At 40.0% G+C, this 22,180-nt stretch overlaps 1 protein-coding gene across 1 annotated transcript in view; it reads left to right on the top strand.

Annotated features, from left to right (window-relative positions):
- The window catches only part of myo10 (myosin X), a 172,598-nt gene that overhangs the window by 119,290 nt on the left and 31,128 nt on the right, over positions 1 to 22,180 (top strand). The window contains exons 16-21 of the mRNA XM_028592842.1: positions 198 to 266; positions 1,973 to 2,055; positions 2,812 to 2,917; positions 3,981 to 4,061; positions 17,398 to 17,522; positions 17,954 to 18,068. Coding sequence (XP_028448643.1) covers positions 198 to 266; positions 1,973 to 2,055; positions 2,812 to 2,917; positions 3,981 to 4,061; positions 17,398 to 17,522; positions 17,954 to 18,068 — 579 coding nt within the window. The remainder of the gene's footprint in view (positions 1 to 197; positions 267 to 1,972; positions 2,056 to 2,811; positions 2,918 to 3,980; positions 4,062 to 17,397; positions 17,523 to 17,953; positions 18,069 to 22,180) is intronic.

The raw sequence follows: 22,180 nt of genomic DNA, 5'->3' as shown, positions 1-22,180 counted from the left end.
TAAACATTTTACAACAGTATTAGGAACACATTGTTCTTCTAGTTAAATGTCGGTATGATTTCGGTCAACATATGCTGAGCTCAGCCCTCAGGAAGCAGCTGTAGAAACGATTACAAATGGGATTTGTAATCATCTTTTCTCTGTGACTGTGATGGAGCAAGGCGTATCATTAAACTGTTTCCTTTCTCTCGCCGCAGAAAAACTCCTTCTATGTGAAACCACGCGTTGCCGTGCACAACTTTGGAGTCAAGCACTATGCAGGAGAGGTAAAATACTGAGATACTAAGATACTTAGTGCTGCCTGTGTGGTTTTCATTTTATTTTAGTATAGTTCTGTGTTTGAAGAAAGAGAAAGTCCCGCACGCTGCTCTCGCTGCAACATCACCATTTATTAAAGAAAACTAGGTCAAGGTCTAGGAAAACTTCATTCTCCCCGAGGGGCAATTTGGTTTACAGCCAGCAGTACCACACGCCATACATGCAATGTAGAAATCCCAAAACACAGGTAGACAGTAAAGAACTATAGAAAAAAAAAAACAATGGAGCGTAACTTTCAACAAGTAAATAGAGGAATACAACATTTAAACTACCTTGGTTGGTTTAAAAGGCCGGTGGCAGTTGGGACAAAAGAGTTTTTGAACCCGTTGGTCCTACAAGAAAGAAACATTCTTAGACATGTGAGAACGTAGGGGGGTCAGCCCTATGTTCTCACATGTCTAAGAATGTTTTTTTTTCACTGAAAATTAGGTCCTATGTTCCCACATTTCTAAGATTTTTCTTAAAATTCGGCCCTATGTTCCCATAGCCCTATGGTCCCACATTTCTAGGACATTTTCAAAATTAGGTCTTATGTTCCTACATTTCCCTTCAATTTAAAACCTATTCTTTTAGGGTTAGAGGTTAGGTTTAATTTATGAAAAAGGAAATGAGGGAACATAGGGCCTAATATTGGAAATAAATCTTAGAAATGTGTAAACTGTGGGAACATAGGGCCTAATTTTCAGTGCAAAAAATATTTCTTAGAAATGTGTGAACATAACTGTGGGAATAATTGACAATCACTTTTCAGTGGTAGTGTCTCTCAGTGAACTCACCTGTCATGTGTGCACACATTTCTTTACATCCTTTCCATTAATACAGGGGACTTGAACGTTTTTTTAACCAGGGACCCCTTAGCTGAAAGTGAGATGGAACAGGGACCCCCTACTACATATATTGTATAAAATGAAGTTGCATATTAAACTGGGCCTACAATAATATTTTGGCAGCCTAAAGCCTTTATACATACCTTTTTTGCATAGAATACTAAGCTATTAAAATAATAATTGTTGGCATGATTTTATAAATCACGTTTAAATGTTAAACATACATGTGGCCCAGTGAATATTTAGGATATACTGTATCTGTGGATGGCTATCGTAGTGACTACCTTACCTATAGGCCAGTTTGCCTATCAACAGTGGGGATTTATATCAACTAATAATATCTTGGATTCATTTCAAGACATTTTAATTTGTGAAGAAAACTTTCAAAGGTCCCAGACCCCCTGTTGAAGATCTCTGCATTAATACAAAGCCCGATTCGATTACAATCACACACACATGAATTACATATCCATACTAGGAATACCTAGTGACTGCCCGATTTTAAGTTATTAGTGCTTAAAAAAAAGTACTAATACTCCAATTCATATCTGTTACACTAGTACATACTCAAACCCATAACCATTTCATTAACAATCTGAAGTTCATTTCTATTACTATACTTCATAGAGGTTGAATAGAGGTTCACTGCTAATTACTAGTAAAGTTTGGTGTAAAAGAACATTGTTCATAATACTTTCTTTCAGAACAAATACGAGTCAAATACAAATGAATAAAAGTCCGAAGGTAAAAGCACATGTTCAGGAGCTGCTCCTCTTTTTCTTTGTTCCTGTAAAAACTCTCTGCCGCCCCCTGGTGGCGTTTTGCAGGTGTTGTACGACGTGAGGGGGATGTTGGCGAAGAACAGAGACACTTTCAGAGACGACATCCTCAACCTGCTGAGGGAGAGTAGGTACGTTACAGCTTTTTCTGACTCTTCGTCATCAAAGAAGAGACACGTGGGGGCAGAGAGTCTCTTCATCCTGCTGTCATTTACATACAAAGAAAGAGTTGGGGACTAAATGCCTTGCTCAGTGGCAAGTTGGTGCATGTCTCCAGATGTTAATTGTTATATTGTGTCAAATGGATTGGTGTAAATGTGTGTAATAATGTTTTTGTCAATTACAAATTCACACAAATTGTCATGCTTTGTTGGTGATAATTAAACTGAAATAAGCAGCAATAATCACACCGGAAAAGTATAACAGTTTATATTTCTCTGTGGGACTTTAATTTCATATCAATTGAAACGTTTGCTTGATTTTGTAAATACAAATATGAGAATAAAGCGTATCCCTAGTGCGAAGGATGTCTAACAGTTACATAGAGAGCCAATTTATTATCTTAATTTCTACAGATAGATAGATAGATAGATAGATAGATAGATAGATAGATAGATAGATAGATAGATAGATAGATAGATAGATAGATAGATAGATAGATAGAAATAAGATACTTTATTCATCCCCATGGGGGAATTTCCAGATAGTTATGTAAATGGAGTACATCATTTGTAGGGTGCATTATCAGTCTCATTTGGGTAACAACTTTTTAAATGCAGTTCCTTAAATTATAAAGCTCTTGTGCTGTCATGTCCTGCATCCCTCTTTTGCTTGTAAATGTGTATACACAGCATGTGTACTCCATCTGTTTCCCTTTGTTTTGTCAGGTTGGACTTTGTCTACGATCTGTTTGAACATGTGCTGAGCCGAAACAAACAGGACACCCTGAAGAGCACCAAGCACAGACGGCCCACAGTCAGCTCCCAGTTTAAGGTGAGCCACAGATACACAACGTGTTGACTGTTTCGACGTCTTCCTCAAACTCTGTCGGAGCTCGAAACTGTGACTGACCGACTACACCCCCCAGACTTTAGTCAGTTCAATCAGTCGATCAGTTTCATTCGTCACATGAAACAGAAGGGCAGTGAAATGTAATCCCATCAGCCCCTTCTACTTCTTACTCTTTCTCTACTTAGTTGTGACATTAGTAAGAATTAACTGGCACTGTTGTGAGTAGGGCTGCACGATATGCAATATCTAATTGCGATTATTTTGACTGATATTGTGATATGATTCACGATATGGAGCGAATGATCGTTTTTGTATCATTATTCTCATTTTCTTTGAAAATTATCAACATTGAAAGAAATTAAAATTATTATAGTGTGATTTTTGCTAGGATCTGTACCAAACTAAGATTTTTTTTTCTTTAGTCTGTAGGATACAATTTGTAGGCCGGGACTCTGCAGCACCACAATACTTTATTCAGGATAGTCTGAAACAGATTTTGCCCAGTGATTTGGATATTGCAATAGTCCATATTGCAATTTCGATACAATTGCAATTAATTGTGCAGCCCTAGTTGTGAGTGTGAATTGACGGCTCCGGTCATGAGGGGCTGCAACATCCATTTGGCGCCATCTGTTGTTGTGGTTGTATATATTCAGCGTTTTCCGTTTTCCGATTTTTTCGAATCGATTCAATTCCGATTTATCAAGTCCCGATTTGATCACATCACATGTCAATCGGGTTTGGGAAATTTCAGTTACAACAACCAATTTAGCTTGGATGTAAAAGAGATCCTCAAATTGTTCAAGCAAGAAGCAACCCTAAAATATTTTTTTATAATGCACCAGGTTATAATGCACCCCCGTATTAATAGATTGATTTCTGGATTTTATTAATCAATATCAGATCCCTTAAACAACGATTGACTTTAATTGGGGAATCGGTTATTTTAACCCAGGCCTAGTATTATAAGTAGTAGCTCCAGTAGTAGTAGAAGTAATCACAGTAATAATACTGAAGATGTAACAGAAGTATTTTGTTTTTGCAGGATTCTTTGCACTCCCTGATGGCCACACTCAGCACTTCCAACCCCTATTTCGTTCGATGCATCAAACCAAATACACACAAGGTGAGTGCTGATACATGCACACACACACACACACACACACACACACACACACACACACACACACACACATACACACACAGTAAACATTAGCAGGTCAGGATGTCGGAGCACTGAAGTATCACACAGTGTGTGTGTGTGTGTGTGTGAATCATTTGTCATTTTAATAATCAAACAGCCCTCCCCCACCGACTACCGAGCCGCAGACAGGAATGAGAAGTGTCTGGCCCTTTTGGTGCCCTTTGACATTCCCCCCCACCCTGGTTGCCTAGCAACAGGCAGGAGCAGTGGGGAATACGGGCATAATGTACACAAATGTTATTCAGGAAAAGAGTGTTGAATCGGTGTGAATCACCGTCTCTGCACGGTGACTCCCAACACTGATCGGAGATGATCTATAATCACAAAATATTGTGTCAAATTTCCGGCCTGTAACCAGAATCCGAATCCGCATTATTGGCCAGGTTTGCGTAAACAAACAAGGAATTTGACTCCGGTTAATCTTTGCTCTCAAAGTACAACACTCACTTAACATATAAAGGATAAAGACAGAAAGGACAGTATGAAATATTGTTAAGTATACAGTATAGCAATACAATAGAATTTACAAATTTACAAAAAATATACAATAACAATTGAAGAGAGGGAAGGAATAGTGCAATATCAGTATAGTCTGAGATTTAAGATTTAAATATAAATATAGTGCAAGGCAGTTCAGTGCAATGAACTGCCTGTAAATATGGCGCCAAAACATCCCTTCTGGTTGAAACCCAGCCAGACTCCCAGGGCTATCGGAGTATTGACTAACTCATTGGCAGGACTATTCTCAGTTCAGTATCTTGTCGATATTTGTCTAGGTGCCTCGTCCGCTTATGGTAAAATCAAACGCCAGACGTGTCAAGTTAAAGTCGAAATACGGTCGACATGGAATCACTCGTATTGATTGTTGATGTCAGTAGGTATTGATAGTTCCCGTGCCTGGACATCACTGATGGTTTTAGAGCTGCCATGTTTAATGGATCAATCGATTAGTTGTCTCCTATCAAATTAATCGCCAACTATTTTGATAATCGTTGAATAGGTTTGGGTTATATTTTTCCTCTAGTCTTCTCTGGAGATTAGACTCCCATTGTTGCAAAATAATTTTTAAAGCGGTAGAGAAACAGGACATATCCTCCGATGGAGTCTAGACACTGGTGGTGGCGGTGAAGGAGCCCAAAGACCGGACCGAAGGAGTCAACGGCGCGTTCTGCTGGAGGAAGACCCAGGGACAGGGTGACTGGAGGAGGAAGGGGAGGAGGAGGAGGGTTGCACGATTTGCCTGAAATGACAGCTGACAGCAGCAGAGAGAGAAACAGATTTAAAGCAGGGATGTAATGCTGTGATTGGCTCGTGAAATTCACGAGCCAATCCACTATCCACTGTCAACCTGTAAACTGATGTTTAGTATGATTTCATTTCTAATTTAGCTGGTTTGTTATTGATTGTTTGATGTCTTTGTCATGCTCGGCTCCATTTAAAATGAGGGTTTACCTAAATTTTCCCGAGTCTTTGAGTAATAATTGGGTTTTGAATTGCCTGTATTCTGAGGTACTGCACGCTGCTGTAAAGTCATCTTATAGAAGGAAAGATACAGATAGCTCAATAGGGCTGGGTATCGCAAATGATTTCCCACATCGATTCTGATTTACAAGGTTCCGAATTCAAGTACATTTCTGATTTGATTCCATAGCAATTTGGTTAGGGAAATTTCATTTACAGTACAATACCAACTTTTCCTGGATAAAAGGTTTAAAGCTGCACACATCCAGGTGATAGATAGATAGATAGATAGACAGATAGATAGATAGATAGATAGAACACCTTCTAAGTACATAGATGCAAAGATAAGACACACACTTGTGTCACTGATCTTTAGTGTCCTCTGGGAGAACAGCTGGACAGCCGAGGAGAAACACGACCGTCTGGTCTCTTCTGATCGAATGTTAAAAAAGACTGGATGACGACTTCTGAATGGGGCTTAATGTAGTGAAAGAAGAAGGTTTGGGGGCGGGGGTGCCCCAGGGGAAACAAGGGTCAGGGCGACACGGCACGTGGCTCTTAAAAGCCCCCGAGAGGCGTCCCTGTCATCTGCCTGTTTGGCTCTGAGCAGGTGTCAGAGGGCAGGAGAGATGGAGAGAGATGGAGAGAGATGGAGAGAGATGGAGAGAGATGGAGAGAGATGGAGAGAGATGGAGAGAGATGGAGGGAGATGGAGAGAGATGGAGGGAGATGGAGAGAGATGGAGGGAGATAAAAGTATGACGATGATGTTGTGGGAGTGTGTATGTCAGATAACATTACAATTAACCCACTGAAATCACTTCAATGTGGAAGCAAAGCCATTATTTGTCTAGTTTGCCTCAGAAACCTTAAGTTTTAATGTTTAACTCTTCCGTTTTTGACATTTTCGGAAAGTAGACGTTTTGGGAATGACAGACCCCCAGTTATTTTGCGTGCAGTGAGGTAACAGTGTGTTGAAAAAAGCCTGCAGGGTCACGGGACTCCTGCAGATGGGAAGTGGAGTCTCTGTGGAAATATCAATATATTGACAGAATGCATAATGGTGCCGACAGACTGTTGGCTCTAAATGCAATTAGGACACACATACAGTAGCTATGTATACTTTCAAATAGTCACACACCAAAGACACAGAAGTCTTACTAGGAAGTGACTTCACTGATTTGGGTACCAGTTTTGGTTACACTTTTCTTGAAGGTATCTACATAAGAGTGACATGACACTGTCATGAGCTTGTCATAACAAGTTAGGGTTAGGGTTAGAGTTAGAGTTCATGACAGTGTCATGTCACTCTTATGTAGATACATTCAAGTAAAGAGTTACCGCGGTTTTCCTGTAACATGACCTGTGTTTTAAGTCTACTGGTGTCACTGCCCGATGTGAGACGAGTGCAGATGTGAGTCGCGCATGCTCAGATTTAAACGTCTTACGGCATGACGTTGTGTCATACTGAAATTTGTGAAATCCATAAAATAATAAACCTTTCTCCTTACAAACAATAAGAAGATGGAAATCATTTCAAAAATGTTTTTGCTATCTATGATTGTTTGATTGCTAACGTTATGTTAAAACGCCATTCAAGTGACAGCCTTTGTTGTGTTTGATTGCTAACTCGAAGCCAGCAGTGAACCAACTTCGTTACGTAGGTCCATTTTCATTGTATTGACATTACAGAAGTCTCTCGTTAGCAGGTTCTTGTCGGCTACTTCAGCCTCGAATCTAGAGCTGACATCAGGGATCGCAGGGATGTCGCAAAGTGACGCATGCGCAACTCACATCTGCACTCGACTCACATCGGCTAGTGACACCAGATCAGATATTGATAACTGCCTCGTAAAGGAAAATTTTGGGATATTTCAACCTAAAAACCTTTATTCTCATGATTGTGTCGATTCTGACTGTGGGCCATGCTATCTTTGTATTCTCACCCTCTTGGATATCCAGACAAGCATTGTACGTAAAGCCTTTCCAACTAAACTTTACATGTTTTACATAAAACATTTTAAATGCTTCTCTCTGTCTCGGACCGAACGTAAACACAGAGATTAGTTGGACTGGCTAAAATGAACCAAACCAAAAACGTTATTTAGTTTGTGAGCTTATAGATTTCCTCTTTATCCGTCTTTTTTCTCCTGTTTAAATCTCCTCTTTCGTTAGTCAGAATTTGTCTATATTATCTTTTAGAACATGCTTGCTAAAAAAGAACCGTGGGGATATAAAGTGTTTTTTTCATTACCTTTAAAATAAAATAAAAAACGAAAGCACTAAAATTCTTTTGATGAGTAAATAAAGACATTACATTATTACGAAAAGTCCCTCAAATCAACTCTTGTTCTCTTATTTGTTTTAATTTTATAACTTTATATTTTGTGATCGGTACACTTTGAGTGTTTGCTTCTAAGCTGACAGACGTAGGATTCAGTTTGGATGAAAGGAGGATCAGCAGGCAGATGTCAGCATTTACAGACATTTTCCTTTGTGTCTGTGTCGGCACAGCAACTCCAATTCACGCTCACACACACTCGCTCACTCGCTCGCTCATAAAAAGCTGTCATCCTCATCATCTACGCTCATCAAATGCAGTCGCTCGTCACCACAGCTACCCCATCGTGTGTGTGTTTGTGTGTGTGTGTGTGTGTGTGTGTGTGTGTGTTGATTTTGACTGAATCCGTGTTGGCAGCACATTGTGTGTTTTTGTGTCTGCAGAACAAACTGCATAACACACAATTACATACACACATCTCACCCGTTCCTGTTATTTATCAGTTGAAACTAGGAATCTGTATTAACATGTTCAGATTCAACCTTCATTCTGATTTAGAAACTGTATGTGATTACTCGCTTGTTACTGATTAGTTTGGAACAAATGAAAATGGACTGGTGAATAGAATAGCTCATTTTTATAGGTATATTATAAGGTAAAACTTAATTAATCCAACTTTACTTATTCAGATTTAGTCCCCAAGACTAAACCAAGCAAAACCAATATACGTAAACATAATGTAAATATATTTTACATACATGCATACATGCATACATACATACATACATACATACATACAGTACATACATACACATATACATACATACATACACACACATACATACATACATACATACATATACATACATACATACTGTACATACACATATATATATATATATATATATATATATATATATATATATATATATATATATATATATACATACATACATACATACATACATACATACATACATACATACATACATACATACATACATACATAGACTATAGTGATGGCCAAATCCGAAAGGACCTGCAGAATGTAACTCATTTAAAACCTGTGGCAGCATGCCGATTTATCCAAACTAGGACACGCGCACACACACACACACACACACACACACACACACACACACACACACACACACACACACATACATTTATGTATGAATATATGAGTGTCCCAGCTTTTAGGTAATGAATAAGCATACAGAGATGCATGCATTTTACTTTATTACTGTTTTGCTATGTGAAGTATCTCATGATAAGTTAACAAACAGGATAAGATCACACATGATATGTATCGATGACTCGTAGTACTGTAGTTGATAGACGATCATGTTCCGTCCAGTCCAGACCGTCTGAGGCAGCATCATGCTGGTCCTGATGGACCAGGGAGCTGCACTCAGTGGACACACAAATGTCCCCGCACCACGTTTGAACGTAAACAGCCTGCTCTCTCTCTCTCTCTCAACCTCAGTCACTCAGTCACTGCTCTCAACACATGCATGCATGCACACACACACACTCACCCTCACACACACTCACTCTCTACAAGTGGCCCCGCACAAATTAGCCTCAGCAGGAGACGCATCGCCATGGAAACCACGGCCCTCCCTCTTCACACAAAAAGGGGAGTGGAGTTCTGGGTTTGAAAGCCTTTGTTTGACTCTGTGGTGGCAGTGTGTGTGTGTGTAATGTGTGTGTGTGTAATGTGTGTGTGAATGTGTGTGTCTGAGCTGGTCAGTTTGTTGAGCAGAGACGCAGAGAGATAGACAGCAGCTTTGGGAAGTTTTTTCTGTTCTTTTCCCCGATTGTCTCCTCTGATCTGACAAACCCTGAAAGAAGCGAAGCTCGGAGTGACGATGCACGGTGAGACCTGATGCGTTTTTATTTCAAATGGGAAGCGGTGCATTCAAGTGCACGCTTGTTGCATGGGGGTTTAAGTGTTCAGCGGAGGGTTTTAGTGCTGTGGAATGAGGTGAGAGACAGCGGTTTGTGTTCAGCTACATGACAGATGCACAAATCCAGTTTGGAATCCTTCTAGCAAGTTCCATTTTTGTAGTTTTTTTGCACACACAAATATATATAGATTATTTTTACTGAAGATTGTGGCATCTGCTTATGAATATTTAAAAAAAAAGAGATATTAAGCATGCATTTAAATGTCTAAATGGGTTTTTGAATGATGGCAATTCACTTCCAACTCAGTTTTGCTCAATCAGTTTTGATTTTTGGACCAAACATAGCTAATCAGACAGTATAATAGAGCTGCAGCGGTAATTAAGAGTGATCTAAATCAATATATGGACTGCTGCAGTTTTCTTATTGCAAGGGGCTTGTATTTGGTACAAAGGTGGGGAAAGCTGTAGTGCTGCAACTAACGATTATTTTCATTGTTGTTTAATCTGTTCAATTATTTTCTGGATTAATGGATTTTGTCGTTTGGTCTATAAAATGTCAGAAAATTGTGAAAAAATGTGGATCAGTGTTTCCCAAACGCCCAAGATGACATCCTCAAATGTCTTGTTTTGTCCACAACTCAAATATATTCAGTTTACTGTCACAGAGGAGAGAAGAAACTAGAACATATTCACATTTAACAAGCTGACCTTAGAGAAATTTTACTTTTTTTCATAAAAAAAATGACTCAAACCGATCCATGGATTATCAAAATAGTTGGCGATTTATTCAATAGTTGACAATAATTGATTGAGGGATTAATCTGTATAGCTCTAGAAAGCTGTTAAGGCTGATCAGGTAGAATCTCTCTGTTCGAAAAAATCGAGTTGCATGTTCAAGTAAAACCAAATTCTGACCATTATGTCATTTTTCTACCAATCCAAATAACCCTGAAAAAGATGCAACAACTTGTTTCTTAACTAACTCAACTGCAAGAATAAGACCCATCAGTGTTATTATTGCTGTGTAGTTTTAAAATGCCAAGCACTGGACGAGCAGACATCCGCTCTGATGATTCCTGTTTGTCGTCTCGTTAATTGGACTTGAAGACTTTCAGAACCGAATCGATCCATATTGAATTTCAAGAAGGAAAAGAAAACATGTGACTTGAGATGGAGCCTGCAGGTCTATATGCTTTGTAAGTCCATTATAATGATTATGATCGAGCTTGGAATGCAAAACATGATTGAGGTTGAATACATAATTAGGAGACTGTTACGTTAATGACATGATAATGATGGGAAAGTAGTTTCTCTGATGATCGTTGTGTAAGAACAGCTCTGTTCTCTTACTAATGGGATTTCACTTGTGGTCGATGGAACAAGATTTCCTTGCTGTTGATTCTTTAATAAGAAATGCAGAATATTATTAATTCTAAAATCAATCATCCACGGGAAGTAATTGCAGTAATTTGTGTATGTTAACGTGCTGAGATGTTTTGTGCAAATCATTTATTAAGCAAAAATGCCAGACATTTGCTTGGTCCCAGCTTCTCAAATGTGATAATTGGCATCTTTTCTTTCATTTATATTGTAAATTGTAAATTGAGTAGTTTGGGGTTTTCAGACTGTTGGTCAGACAAAATAAGAAGACCATGAAAAAAGGGTCTGGCTCTGGGAAATTCTGATGGCCATTTTCCACTGCGTTTGGACATTTGATAGACTCAAACATGAATTGATCAATTGAAAGGATAAGTGTCAGATCAATCAATAATGGAAGAAGAAACCATTAGTTGCATCCCTAGACCATAGCTGCTCTTTGTCAAGCATGTTGATATTCTGATATTTTCATTGTTATTTAATTTTGGTTCAGACTGGTGTTGATTCAAGACATTTTGTTCAGTAGTGACAAACAACCTGCACAAAAACGCTAACAGCATTTGTTCTGATTTATTACCAGAACTTGCACAAAGAAGCTGGAGGTAATTTTCTGTGCAACTAATGTCGGGTTAATTATCCACGATAAAGGTCTGTCTGTCTTTTTTTGTAATGGTTTCAGCTCAGTAGCACCTGTGCAAGTTCGCTTTGACTCGTTCACGTTTTTGAGAAATTCAAACCCACGAGAAACCTCCTCCAAACTGGTTCACACTTAAATCCAGCAGGGTCAGGGATTTAGATTGGATTTGCGTCCTTCTATGAGCGGTAAACATTGTTCCAGGGATTCCCCAAAGCCCAGTGAAGGAGCCCCTACTGAGCAGTGAGTGATAATCCCTGCTGGCTCCCACATTCAGACCTGGACGCCCAGAAGCAAACAAGACTTTGAACAAAGAAGCCCAGAGATCTTTTGGTTCTAGGTGCTCTTAGATGTCCTCTTGTTTAAAGTAAGAATGTTGATCCCTAAAGAGAGCATAGTCTTCCAACACTTCCAATTTTGAAGGTACAACAATAATATGTAGAAATATGTATCAAACAAAAATGACAACGGTTCTCAAATGTGAGGATTTCCTGCTTTTCTCTGTAATGATTTGGCTTTTGGACTGTTGGTCCAAAGAAAAAGAAGCAGTTTGTTGGTGTGTCTGTACCACGATCCGTTCTGCGCATGCACAAGATATTCACGCATGCGCAGATGATAATACTGTTTTACAACCTGCCCGATCTGTTCCACGCTAGCCTCCACTGGGAAGCTAACAATAGTTTAGCTAACAGCTAATTCGGCTAACCGCTAGCCGACAGCTAGATTCAGTCTAAAATAACGTTAAGTCAAACTTAATGGGAAAAGCAAGCTACAGCTAAATTAAGACTTTACAGTAATAACAATAAAGAGCAGTATTGACTGATTGTATTTTAAATGAGCACAATTAGTAAAGTAGAACTGATGTAACAGCTGTTATATATGTTAACGTTTATTTTCAAGTTTTATTTTGAGGGTCTTTTAAAGTTTACATGCTGTCTCAGCTAGCGGTTAGCCAAATTAGCTGTTAGCTAAACTAACGTTAGCTTGCCTGGCTGTCGACCGGAAGCGTGGAACAGATCGGGCAGTGTCGTAAATCATCGTACATCAGCGCATGCGCGAACATTTTGCGTATGTGCAGAATGGATCGTGCAGGCGGCACGGATCGGGTACTGACAGCGTGTCCAACACCTAGGAATGTATAGTACAAATTGCACAGTTATTTGAGGTTTCGAGTACAAGGTTTCTTTTTTTGCCGCAAAAGAGAGGATAAAACTCTAAAGGGAAAATCTGTATTATACTAAATGTTTTCCTAAAGAGCACCAAAATTGCCTGAAGAAATGAGAAAATCTAATTTGATACTTATTATCTCTTGCTGCATCTCAGGGCGCTGAAGTGCAATTCCAACCATATGTGACAGTCAATGTAAAATTGCTCACACAGGATCCAGATAAAAGTATTTAGACAGTAGTGTGTCAGAAGCTTGGGCCAGATGTTCCAGATGTGTTTTAGCATTTACACAAATGGGCATCCTAACTTCAAGATTTCCAAAACTTGTGTTTCTCAATGGAGGTCTAGAGTTAGTGGTCAAGACATTCATCTGATTTTTTTGGAATACGTGAATGTTTGAATGAAAAATGATTAAAGTAACAAGTTTAAGGATTATGCCACGTTCAGACTATCTGTACCTTCTTATTTGTGGTGAATGATGGACGGCTCATCCTGAGTTTGGTTGTTTTCTGTGTCTTCCCCCCCCGTCAGTTCCCAACCCCCTGGGGAGCGGACTACCACGCCCCCTTTTGTCCTGTTGAATGCCCTGAGCTCTGAGTCTTTTAGCAGGGAAGTTGGGCTGAGAAAGACACTGAGTTTACCCCTCAGGGTATTGTTGTCATGCCCCTGCAGAGGCCTGAGATGGTCTGTCCGCCTCTGGATGTTGATTTGCATCACCGTTATCGTTCTGAGCCAATAGATTGCTGGGCTCCAACAAACTTATTCCGTAACAGTTGAGATATTGCCCCAAAACATCTTTAAATGAAAGATGCTAAAAGAGGCATATTTTTCAAAGAATCTCACAAGTTTCTAAAAACCTTGAAATTTCATAATACATGGCCAGAAGTATGTTGACATCTGAACATTTCAGCTACATGTGACAGTAAACGGGGAATTAGAAAAACCTTGGAAATTAATGAGCTACTATAACAGCCTCCTCTTGTCTGGTTTCAGTGTTTCCACCAGATGTTTAAACTGGTTGCAGGAATGTACTCCCATCCAGACCATTAGTGAGGCCCAACACTGATTTTGGGTGATGAGATCTGGCTCACAGTCTGCGGTCCAGTTCACCCCACAGGTGTTGGATGGGAGTGAAGTCAGAGCTCAGTCAAGAAGCTGGCTGTGTGCATGGGCCACGGGGGCATTGTCATTTTGAAACAGGGAAAAGACAAACACAAAGTTAGAAGAACACTTCAGTCTAAAATCTCATTGTTTTCTGAAGCATTAAGGTTTTTCTTCACTGGATCTAAGAACCCCAAACCAGGAAAAACAACCACAGACCAAACTATACTTAAGTATCTTTGGCGTCCATATGATTTTGGCCAAACATTAAACACCATAAGCACTAAGCTCTAAAGATAGAAAAGGCATTAGATGGATATTGCAAATGACCACCACACAATTTTACCCATAACAATACAGATTCTTCTGTAAAATATTCAAAACTTGACTGTAATTTCCAAGGTAGAAAGGCTGTATTCATGTCAGTTTGAGCTATTCATTCTCACTTCATGCAGCTTTACTTTATTCATGATTAAAAAATACTGAACAAAAAGGACACAATGGGCCTATTTGAAATCGAAAATGTCAAAGATGAAGTGAGGAAGCACAGGCTGCAAACCTTTTATCTGTCTTTCAAATTGACATGGAGGCAGCGCCCTTGACACAGCATGCAACTTCTCCAGATTGTGTTCCAGAGACTAAAATAAAGGCAGAAAAGAAGAAAAAAGGAGAAATTGAATTTACCAAGTCGGTCAGGCAACTCTATATGCCTCCCGTAAAAAAGTGGTTGTTGACATCCCAGATGCAGCCAGAATGTGAGCGAAAAGAGGAAACTATAGAGATAGAAAACAGTGGTAAAGTAAGACAGGAGGCAGAGGGCAGCTTCCTGACACGGCTCGGCTTTGTACGCTGCAAACCGTCCATGCAAATGTCAGTTATGCAAATTAGGTCCTCCGTGGGGCCGGTGGCAGTTAAAGGGCGCCATTCAATCACTCAGTCAAGATCTGGTGGTGAATTGACCTGCCTTCATCTCAGCAGCGCAAATGGGCCATCAACGGGCTATCAGGGGAGATGGGCGCTGAATAAAGGGGGCATTACAAGCCGGTATGAAAGCCCCGTCTTATTCTGAGCTCCCCTACGCCCACTGAGGTGACAGGGTGAAAGGGGTCCCCGGGAAAATGGCTTTCACTGAATGCACTTCTGTAAGTAATAATGGGATCTCAATGCCAAGTGTGTTTTTTGGAGGGTTTTGATTTGTTGAAGGATGCTGCTGTCGTACGCACTTCTCTCTCTGAGTTCAAAGTTGTGAATGAGTGGAATGCAGTGTTATGTATGTGAATCGCTGTACGTGCGTTTAAAGGGATAGAAGTGGCGTGTGGTTTAGCTGCAAACATCATATGGCATAGTTTGACAGAGTCAGCCCTCAAAAGAATTTAAAGAGCTGGAAAAAATGTCCTTTTGCACAAGATTTTTATGCAACTATTTAGCCTCTTTTGGTTCATATGTTGGGTGTTTCAATTTTATTTTATTTGTAAGGGACAATGTGCAATTAAAACATAAATGTGACCTTTTGATGCATTGCACCAGAGTTAGCCTTAGGCTAATTTACATCTGCAGTCCTATAGTGTCATATTATGTCTGGCTGTTTTCATCAAAACAAGCTCTGATAAACCCTCTGTACACAGAGAGACACAGTAAGAGACTATCAGGTGAAGAAAGGGGAACATCGAGCAGCTAAAGACACAGATATTTTCCCCAGGAGTTGGTGGAGACCAAAGCAGAGCTAAAAGAGAGAGAATATTGGACTATATTTATGAGATGGACACAAACATGATTACAGTGGTCTGTTAAATGTGGAAATAGACTAAACTGTTTGCTTTCGACATAAGAACTTCATAAAGTGACAGATGTGTTTTTAACTTGTTCCACTTATACCCCTAGTGCCCAGAAAGAAAGAACCTGCCACCACAAAACCATATCAGTGTAATTTTATTCTCTTTTCTACCCAGAATGCAAACATTAATACAGAACGGCTTCCATCACAGTAAAGTCTCCTATATAATAACACTTTCAGCGCTCTAAACCGGCTCTTAAACAGGAATGGAGTCACAATCTAAAATCAATCACCACAGCTGTGAAATTACAGCCACGTCAAACGCTGCAGGATGATGGGATCACATTGTGTATGGCGACCTAGATGAATCGATAATGTTATTAAAGTGTCGTGAAAGCAGCTGACTGCATTGACTGGACTGAATTACAAAAGAACATTGATGAAAGTGTCCTGCGGTGTTAAAGTGCCTCGTTATTACTGAATGAAAATTGTCAGATGATGTTGTTGCACATGTTAGATGCTTGTTCTGTTTCGGGTACACGTTTGAATAGCAAGTTTATTTTTGTGTTTTAGGGTCAATATTTCATTGTTATTTTATTCCGTATTGTTATTTAAATATATAAAAGATCAACATGACGTCTTGTCATCGGAAACCAGCAGAAATATAATGAAAACAAGACGATACCAGCAATAGATATATAGTCCTTTATTAAATATGTAATAAAAAAAGCTAAGTGTAAAATAACATTGGAGTTACACTAAACTCCGGAAGTGTTAAAGCTCCCTTGTGTAATTTTTTGAGTTGATTCTTAGCAAAAACCCCTTTGTTCTTTCACAAATATGTGCTCATTCATGTGTAATTACTTCCACCAACTAATCAAAGTATTCTCGTAAGCGTAGAATTTGCCATTTAGAATTATTCAGGAAACATACGAGCAAGTCACATGTATGTATTCTGCCACGTTGCGCCTCCATCTTTAAAATACACGAGCCAAAGAGGGACATACATCTACCTTTTGCGCTTTTAGGCACCGTGACGAATGCCAGGGGAAGATTACTTGATCTGCCGACAGATTTGAAAGCCTGTTGAAGACTGGGGATCACGCTGATACTTTACCAACATTAGCTTGCATTCGTTTGGGAACCTGATAGCTGATGTTAGCAATGAAATGGTTCCAAAATAACAAAAACGTAAAACTATTATTAGACTGGAAGAAACACTTACGGACAAAGTCGTACTTCTTGGAATAATACGGCCACCGTAGGAGTTACAACGCGCTCCGAATGGGAGGGGCTAGAAAATAATATTCAGTTGGTTGTCATATACAATTTCACCGCTAGATGGGAGAAATTCTTACACAATGTAGCTTTAACAAAGAGTAACAGAAAGCATTGATCATGTTCATGATGACTAGCTGACATTTCAATGTTTGCTTCCTTTAACCATAATTCCAATACCTTTTTATAGATATTTGTTTCCGATGTGAAAGCGACTGTCTTCAGCCTCCTCGTGTTTGACTAAACATCAACAACATCAACACTGTCTGTTTCTAGATGCCTGACCAGTTCGACCAGACGTTGGTTCTGAACCAGCTCAGATATTCTGGCATGTTGGAGACGGTCAAGATCCGACGCACCGGCTTCCCCATCCGGAGACCTTTCCAAGACTTCTGCTCCAGGTTTGTCCCGCACAACGAGATTTCATATATTACACTCACATAGTAAGAGAAATTTCAGATACCGAAATAACCTGCAGATGTCTGTTTAATTCCAATGTTCTGCAAATAGTCTCACATAGTAAATTAGTGTATTTAAAAATATTATTGTATATATACAATATATTGTTTAAAAGTTTTTTATTTTTATGTTTTTGTGTTTTTTTTCCAACGTTTTGGTCACTTTTTTCAACATTTTTATCACTTTTTCTGACTTTTTTTGTCACTTTTTCTGTTGTATTTGTCACTTTTTCAATGTTTTGGGTGCTTTTTCCCCCATCATTTTCATAAGCTAAAAATGGATGATGCAAACAAGATCCTTGCTGCCCTGTCGCATGAGCCACAACGGGACGACAGGACTTGTAACTTTTTGCTTTGCCTCACCCCCTCTCCAGGTACAAGGTGTTGATGCGGGGCGTGATGAAGGCGGATGACCCCAGGGGGAGCTGCCTCCAGCTGCTGCACCTCTACGACAGCAGCAGTGCAGAGTGGCAGCTGGGAAAGACCAAGGTGAGGGGCGGATGCTCTTGCTTTCATAGCCATACTCGCATGAAGGTGTTTTGTCATCTTCGTTTGCTGTTTTTGATGTTTTGTTATTGCATTTGAGCACGTAAATTTCTCCTTTGAGAAATAAGAAGTAAAGATCTTCAGGGGTCCTTTGTCAGTCTGGGACCAATTTATATTCAGTCAAACTGGGTCTGGTAGGGTCTTGTTGTATTGCCACAGGTCTCTGGTCTTTGTGTCAATGGGCCCTATTTTAACGATTTAAGCGCACGGCGTGAAGTGCCTGGCGCAGGTGCGTTTAGTGCATGTCCAAATCCACTTTTGCTAGTTTGACAGCGGAAAAAAGGGTCCGTGCGCCAGGTGCATGGTTTTCATTAATTCATATGTGTGTTTTGGGCGTAACATGCAATAAACCAATCAGTGTGTCATCTCCCATTCCCTTTAAAAGGCAGGTGCGTTTATACCTTGGCACATTGCTATTATGATGGTGGATTTGCGCCGTAATATTTTCATTTGTAATCTTTTGCATGTGTGTGTGTAACAAGCATAGTGTATGCGTGCTGTGCAGAAGCCTAATCGCACTTTACTAATGCTCTGTTAAAATAACAATGAAATTGACAACTGCGTCGGTCTTAAACTAGCAAAGACACTTCGTCAGGCTTTGTGCTGTGCTGTGCTGGGCCGGGTGCAAGATAGGGCCCAATATGTAAAATACCATACCATAGTGGACTCAAGCTGACTCTCACATGGAGCTTGACTGTGTAACTTAACTTGTAACGGTGTAGTTTGACTTGAACACAGAAACCAAGCAGAAATGCTTTGGAGAAACTCCACAGACACAAGCATTGTATAATGTACATAATTACATAATTTATGTTTTAAAAAAACAGTTAAGGCTCCTTAGGCTAATTCAAAAAATGTGTCAATGACAAAAAATATTTTCCTTAGAAGCTATTTTCCCCCACAGATATGCATTTCCTGTCTGTCAGCAGTGAACTACATCCCTTCCGCTCAGTTCTCTTCAGTGTAATTGACTTTTTCCTGTGAAACGCTGAGCTCCATACTGCCCTGCCGTTTGTTCTGCCTCTGGCTCACACCGGCTGATCCCTGTCTCTCATTCACCCTGAAGGTTCTTCCTTCAAACATGAATATGATGCAGACATACTTCGCCAATACATGTTGGCTGCCCCTCAAGGCTTAATTTGGCTTCATCCGTGTTTCAAATCCAGCTGGATGAAACCATTCCAGAGCTCAGGTACCTGGGTGGCTGCCGGCTCTCACTGTGTGTGTGTGATCATGAATAATTGAAGTCCAGAGCACCTGAAGCGTGGAATCTTCTTCTTCTTTATTGGATCTTCTGTGTGTGTGTGTGTGTGTGTGTGTGATTGCGTGATTGCGTGATTGCTGTGGGGAAATGACAGATGGGGACACAGATCCGTAATCACAGCATGACTGTGATGCAGCAAGAGGTGACAGCAGAGGAGGATGCATGTTTGTGTGGGTGGACGGATGAATGGCCATCATTAGTGTTTTTGTGTGTGTGTGTGTGTGTGTGTGTGTGTGTGTGTGTGTGTGTGTGTGTGTGTGTGTGTGTGTGTGTGTGTGTGTGTATACGCCAAGAAAACTGAATTAAGAGTCAGGACGACAGCGCTCAGGTATCACCTGCACAATAAAATATTACATCACTTTATCCATTCACCAGTTCTTAACATGGATTTATATTTGAATGTAAAATAAATCTGAATGTCTTACCCATATATAACAACAAGTTAACCATTAAACCCTCCCCGAGTGACAAATAGTTATATAGTAATACATTAACTATATGAAATAGACGTATACATGACATATATATTACAAATTCAGGTGTAGGCCACATTGAAAAATATTAAACATCATAGAAAAACTGTAAAACTGAGTCACTGACTCAGACACCGAAGATGTACTGACTCCATATGAGGTCATCACTGAATAGGGCTTAACATGGTTGATTTTAATACAAATACAAATTTGTTTGTATTCTTGGGCAGGCCCATCAACATCAGGAGCATCTGATGAAAATATAAATGAATCTATATTACTCAAAACATCTGATATTAAATGTATAACATGTAAAACTCTTATTACGTATTCTTGTTAAAAAGACTCCAGAGAATATTCCCTGGTTCTGCATTTTAATTAGCAGACTTTGCTTTAGAACATCAACCAGGGTGGGTCACGCCACCTGAAAGCCTTTTGTAAAGCCGCTCCTTCTGCTGTGACTGCCTGTACGCCGTTAAATCAATTCTATCTCCCTCAGAGGGATTCGTCCACTTTGTCCCGCTGCCTCTCGCAGTGAGATTTACACCGAGCCGGCCTCGAGCCCCTTTCAATCGGCACATGTCCTTGCTATTGTCTGAGTGTTGTTGTTGTGTGTTTTTTAACAACCTCAAACTTAATTTCCTGGAAGCGATGTGGCTCCTCCTGCTTCTCTCGGGGTTCTGTTCTCTCCACGGGCCTGACCTGTCACGGCGAGCGATGCAGTCTAAAAGCCTCGACAGCAAGAATCGAAAGTGCGCCGAGGCTTAGCGTTGGCTTTTGTTGCGCTAATTAGCATAGTAATGATTAAAAAGGATTAGTTGATCTATTCATTGGGATGCAAATGTGTGCACCCATACACGAGGCCGCACTCTCTGAGCATGTGTGATTCATGTTTGAAGTTGTTTAATAAAGGGAGGGTGTGTGTTTGTGTACGTCTCACTTTGTGTCTATTTGTTTACATGTGTGTGTTTACGTTGTGGGGACATATACATCTGAACCTACATTGCGGGGACATTGTGGTCCTCACAATGCTAACCTTTTATTATTTGTGTGTGGTTTTGTTAGTATGTAAGCATACCTGAGTAGCAACCGATGTAGCCTACATTTACCAAGGTTCTGTACTTTACTGTACTGTACTCTGCTTGGTCTCTTCTTCTTTTGCTCTGAATGTCTCTTCCACAACTGTTGTGGGGGGGTGATTTTGTGTGTTTTTGCCTGTGTGTGTGTGTGTGTGTGTGTGTGTGTGTGTGTGTGTGTGTGTGTGTGTGTGTGTGTGTGTGTGTGTGTGTGTGTATGTGTGTGTGTTGGGGCATGTACTGCATGTTTCCTAGTTAATTAACCTGCTCATCAGTGATGTCCAAATCACCCCAACGAGTTTACATTTCCTCCTGAAAATCTCATTAGTGCCTCACCGATGAGGATTCAGAACTCTGTCACTCTGCCACACACACACACACACACACACACACACATTATTCAGCAGGAGAAAGGCAATCTGTACTCCTGTAGCACTGTGACATTTCCCCACTGTCTCTGTCGCCTGAGACCACGTCCCATATCTCATTTTCCTTCCACCCTAATCGGATTAACCCCCGGCGTCCCTCAGTGGGCCCAGTTTCTCTATCAATGGACGACAGCTTGGCTCCTATAGCAGGCAGCTGCACTAAGCGCCTGTAAAATCTGTCTTTTCACAGAGAGATTTAGACGAAATCACTAACTGCGGTAATCTGCGGTCTTTAGCAGCATGAACAAAAGGAGAGGAGGATCTGGGTTTGATTTATGTCGGCTGCTTTGTTCACATCAATTGTTCTTTTGGGAGGGAGTGTCTGTTAAATGGGGATGTTATAGAAAAAGGAGGGACTGTCTCTTTTTAATTCTGTTCACTTGTAAATTCATAATGTATGTGTGATAAAGCGTATGCAAAGGATGAAGTGTGTTAAGCAGAGGCTGGGAGTGTTCTACGTTGTGCCATAATTGGACAATATTTGTTAATGTTCTGCTCTGTGCTGTTTTAATGCCGTATAGCATTCTCCATTTTTCATTGTGCCTGTTGAGTTGCATGTGTAATAAAGACTAGGTTTATAGCCCTGCTACATTTTCAAGTCAAAATTGAAATAGTTACCAATAACTATTAAACTAATTTTTATCAAAAACCCAATGAAAATGAACGGTCATGTTGCAGAATGATTCATATTTGTCACCTGCTGTGAAAACAAAAAATGAAAGAATGGTTAAAAAAAAATGGCTTGAAACAATTTGGTAACTGCTACTGTACAGTAATTTAATTGCATGCATGTGTATCACTTTGTACAGGAACC

The sequence above is a fragment of the Perca flavescens genome, chromosome 12 (assembly GCF_004354835.1).
Source record: "Perca flavescens isolate YP-PL-M2 chromosome 12, PFLA_1.0, whole genome shotgun sequence".
NCBI lineage: Eukaryota > Metazoa > Chordata > Actinopteri > Perciformes > Percidae > Perca > Perca flavescens.
This window is presented reverse-complemented; position numbering and strand designations above follow the sequence as displayed.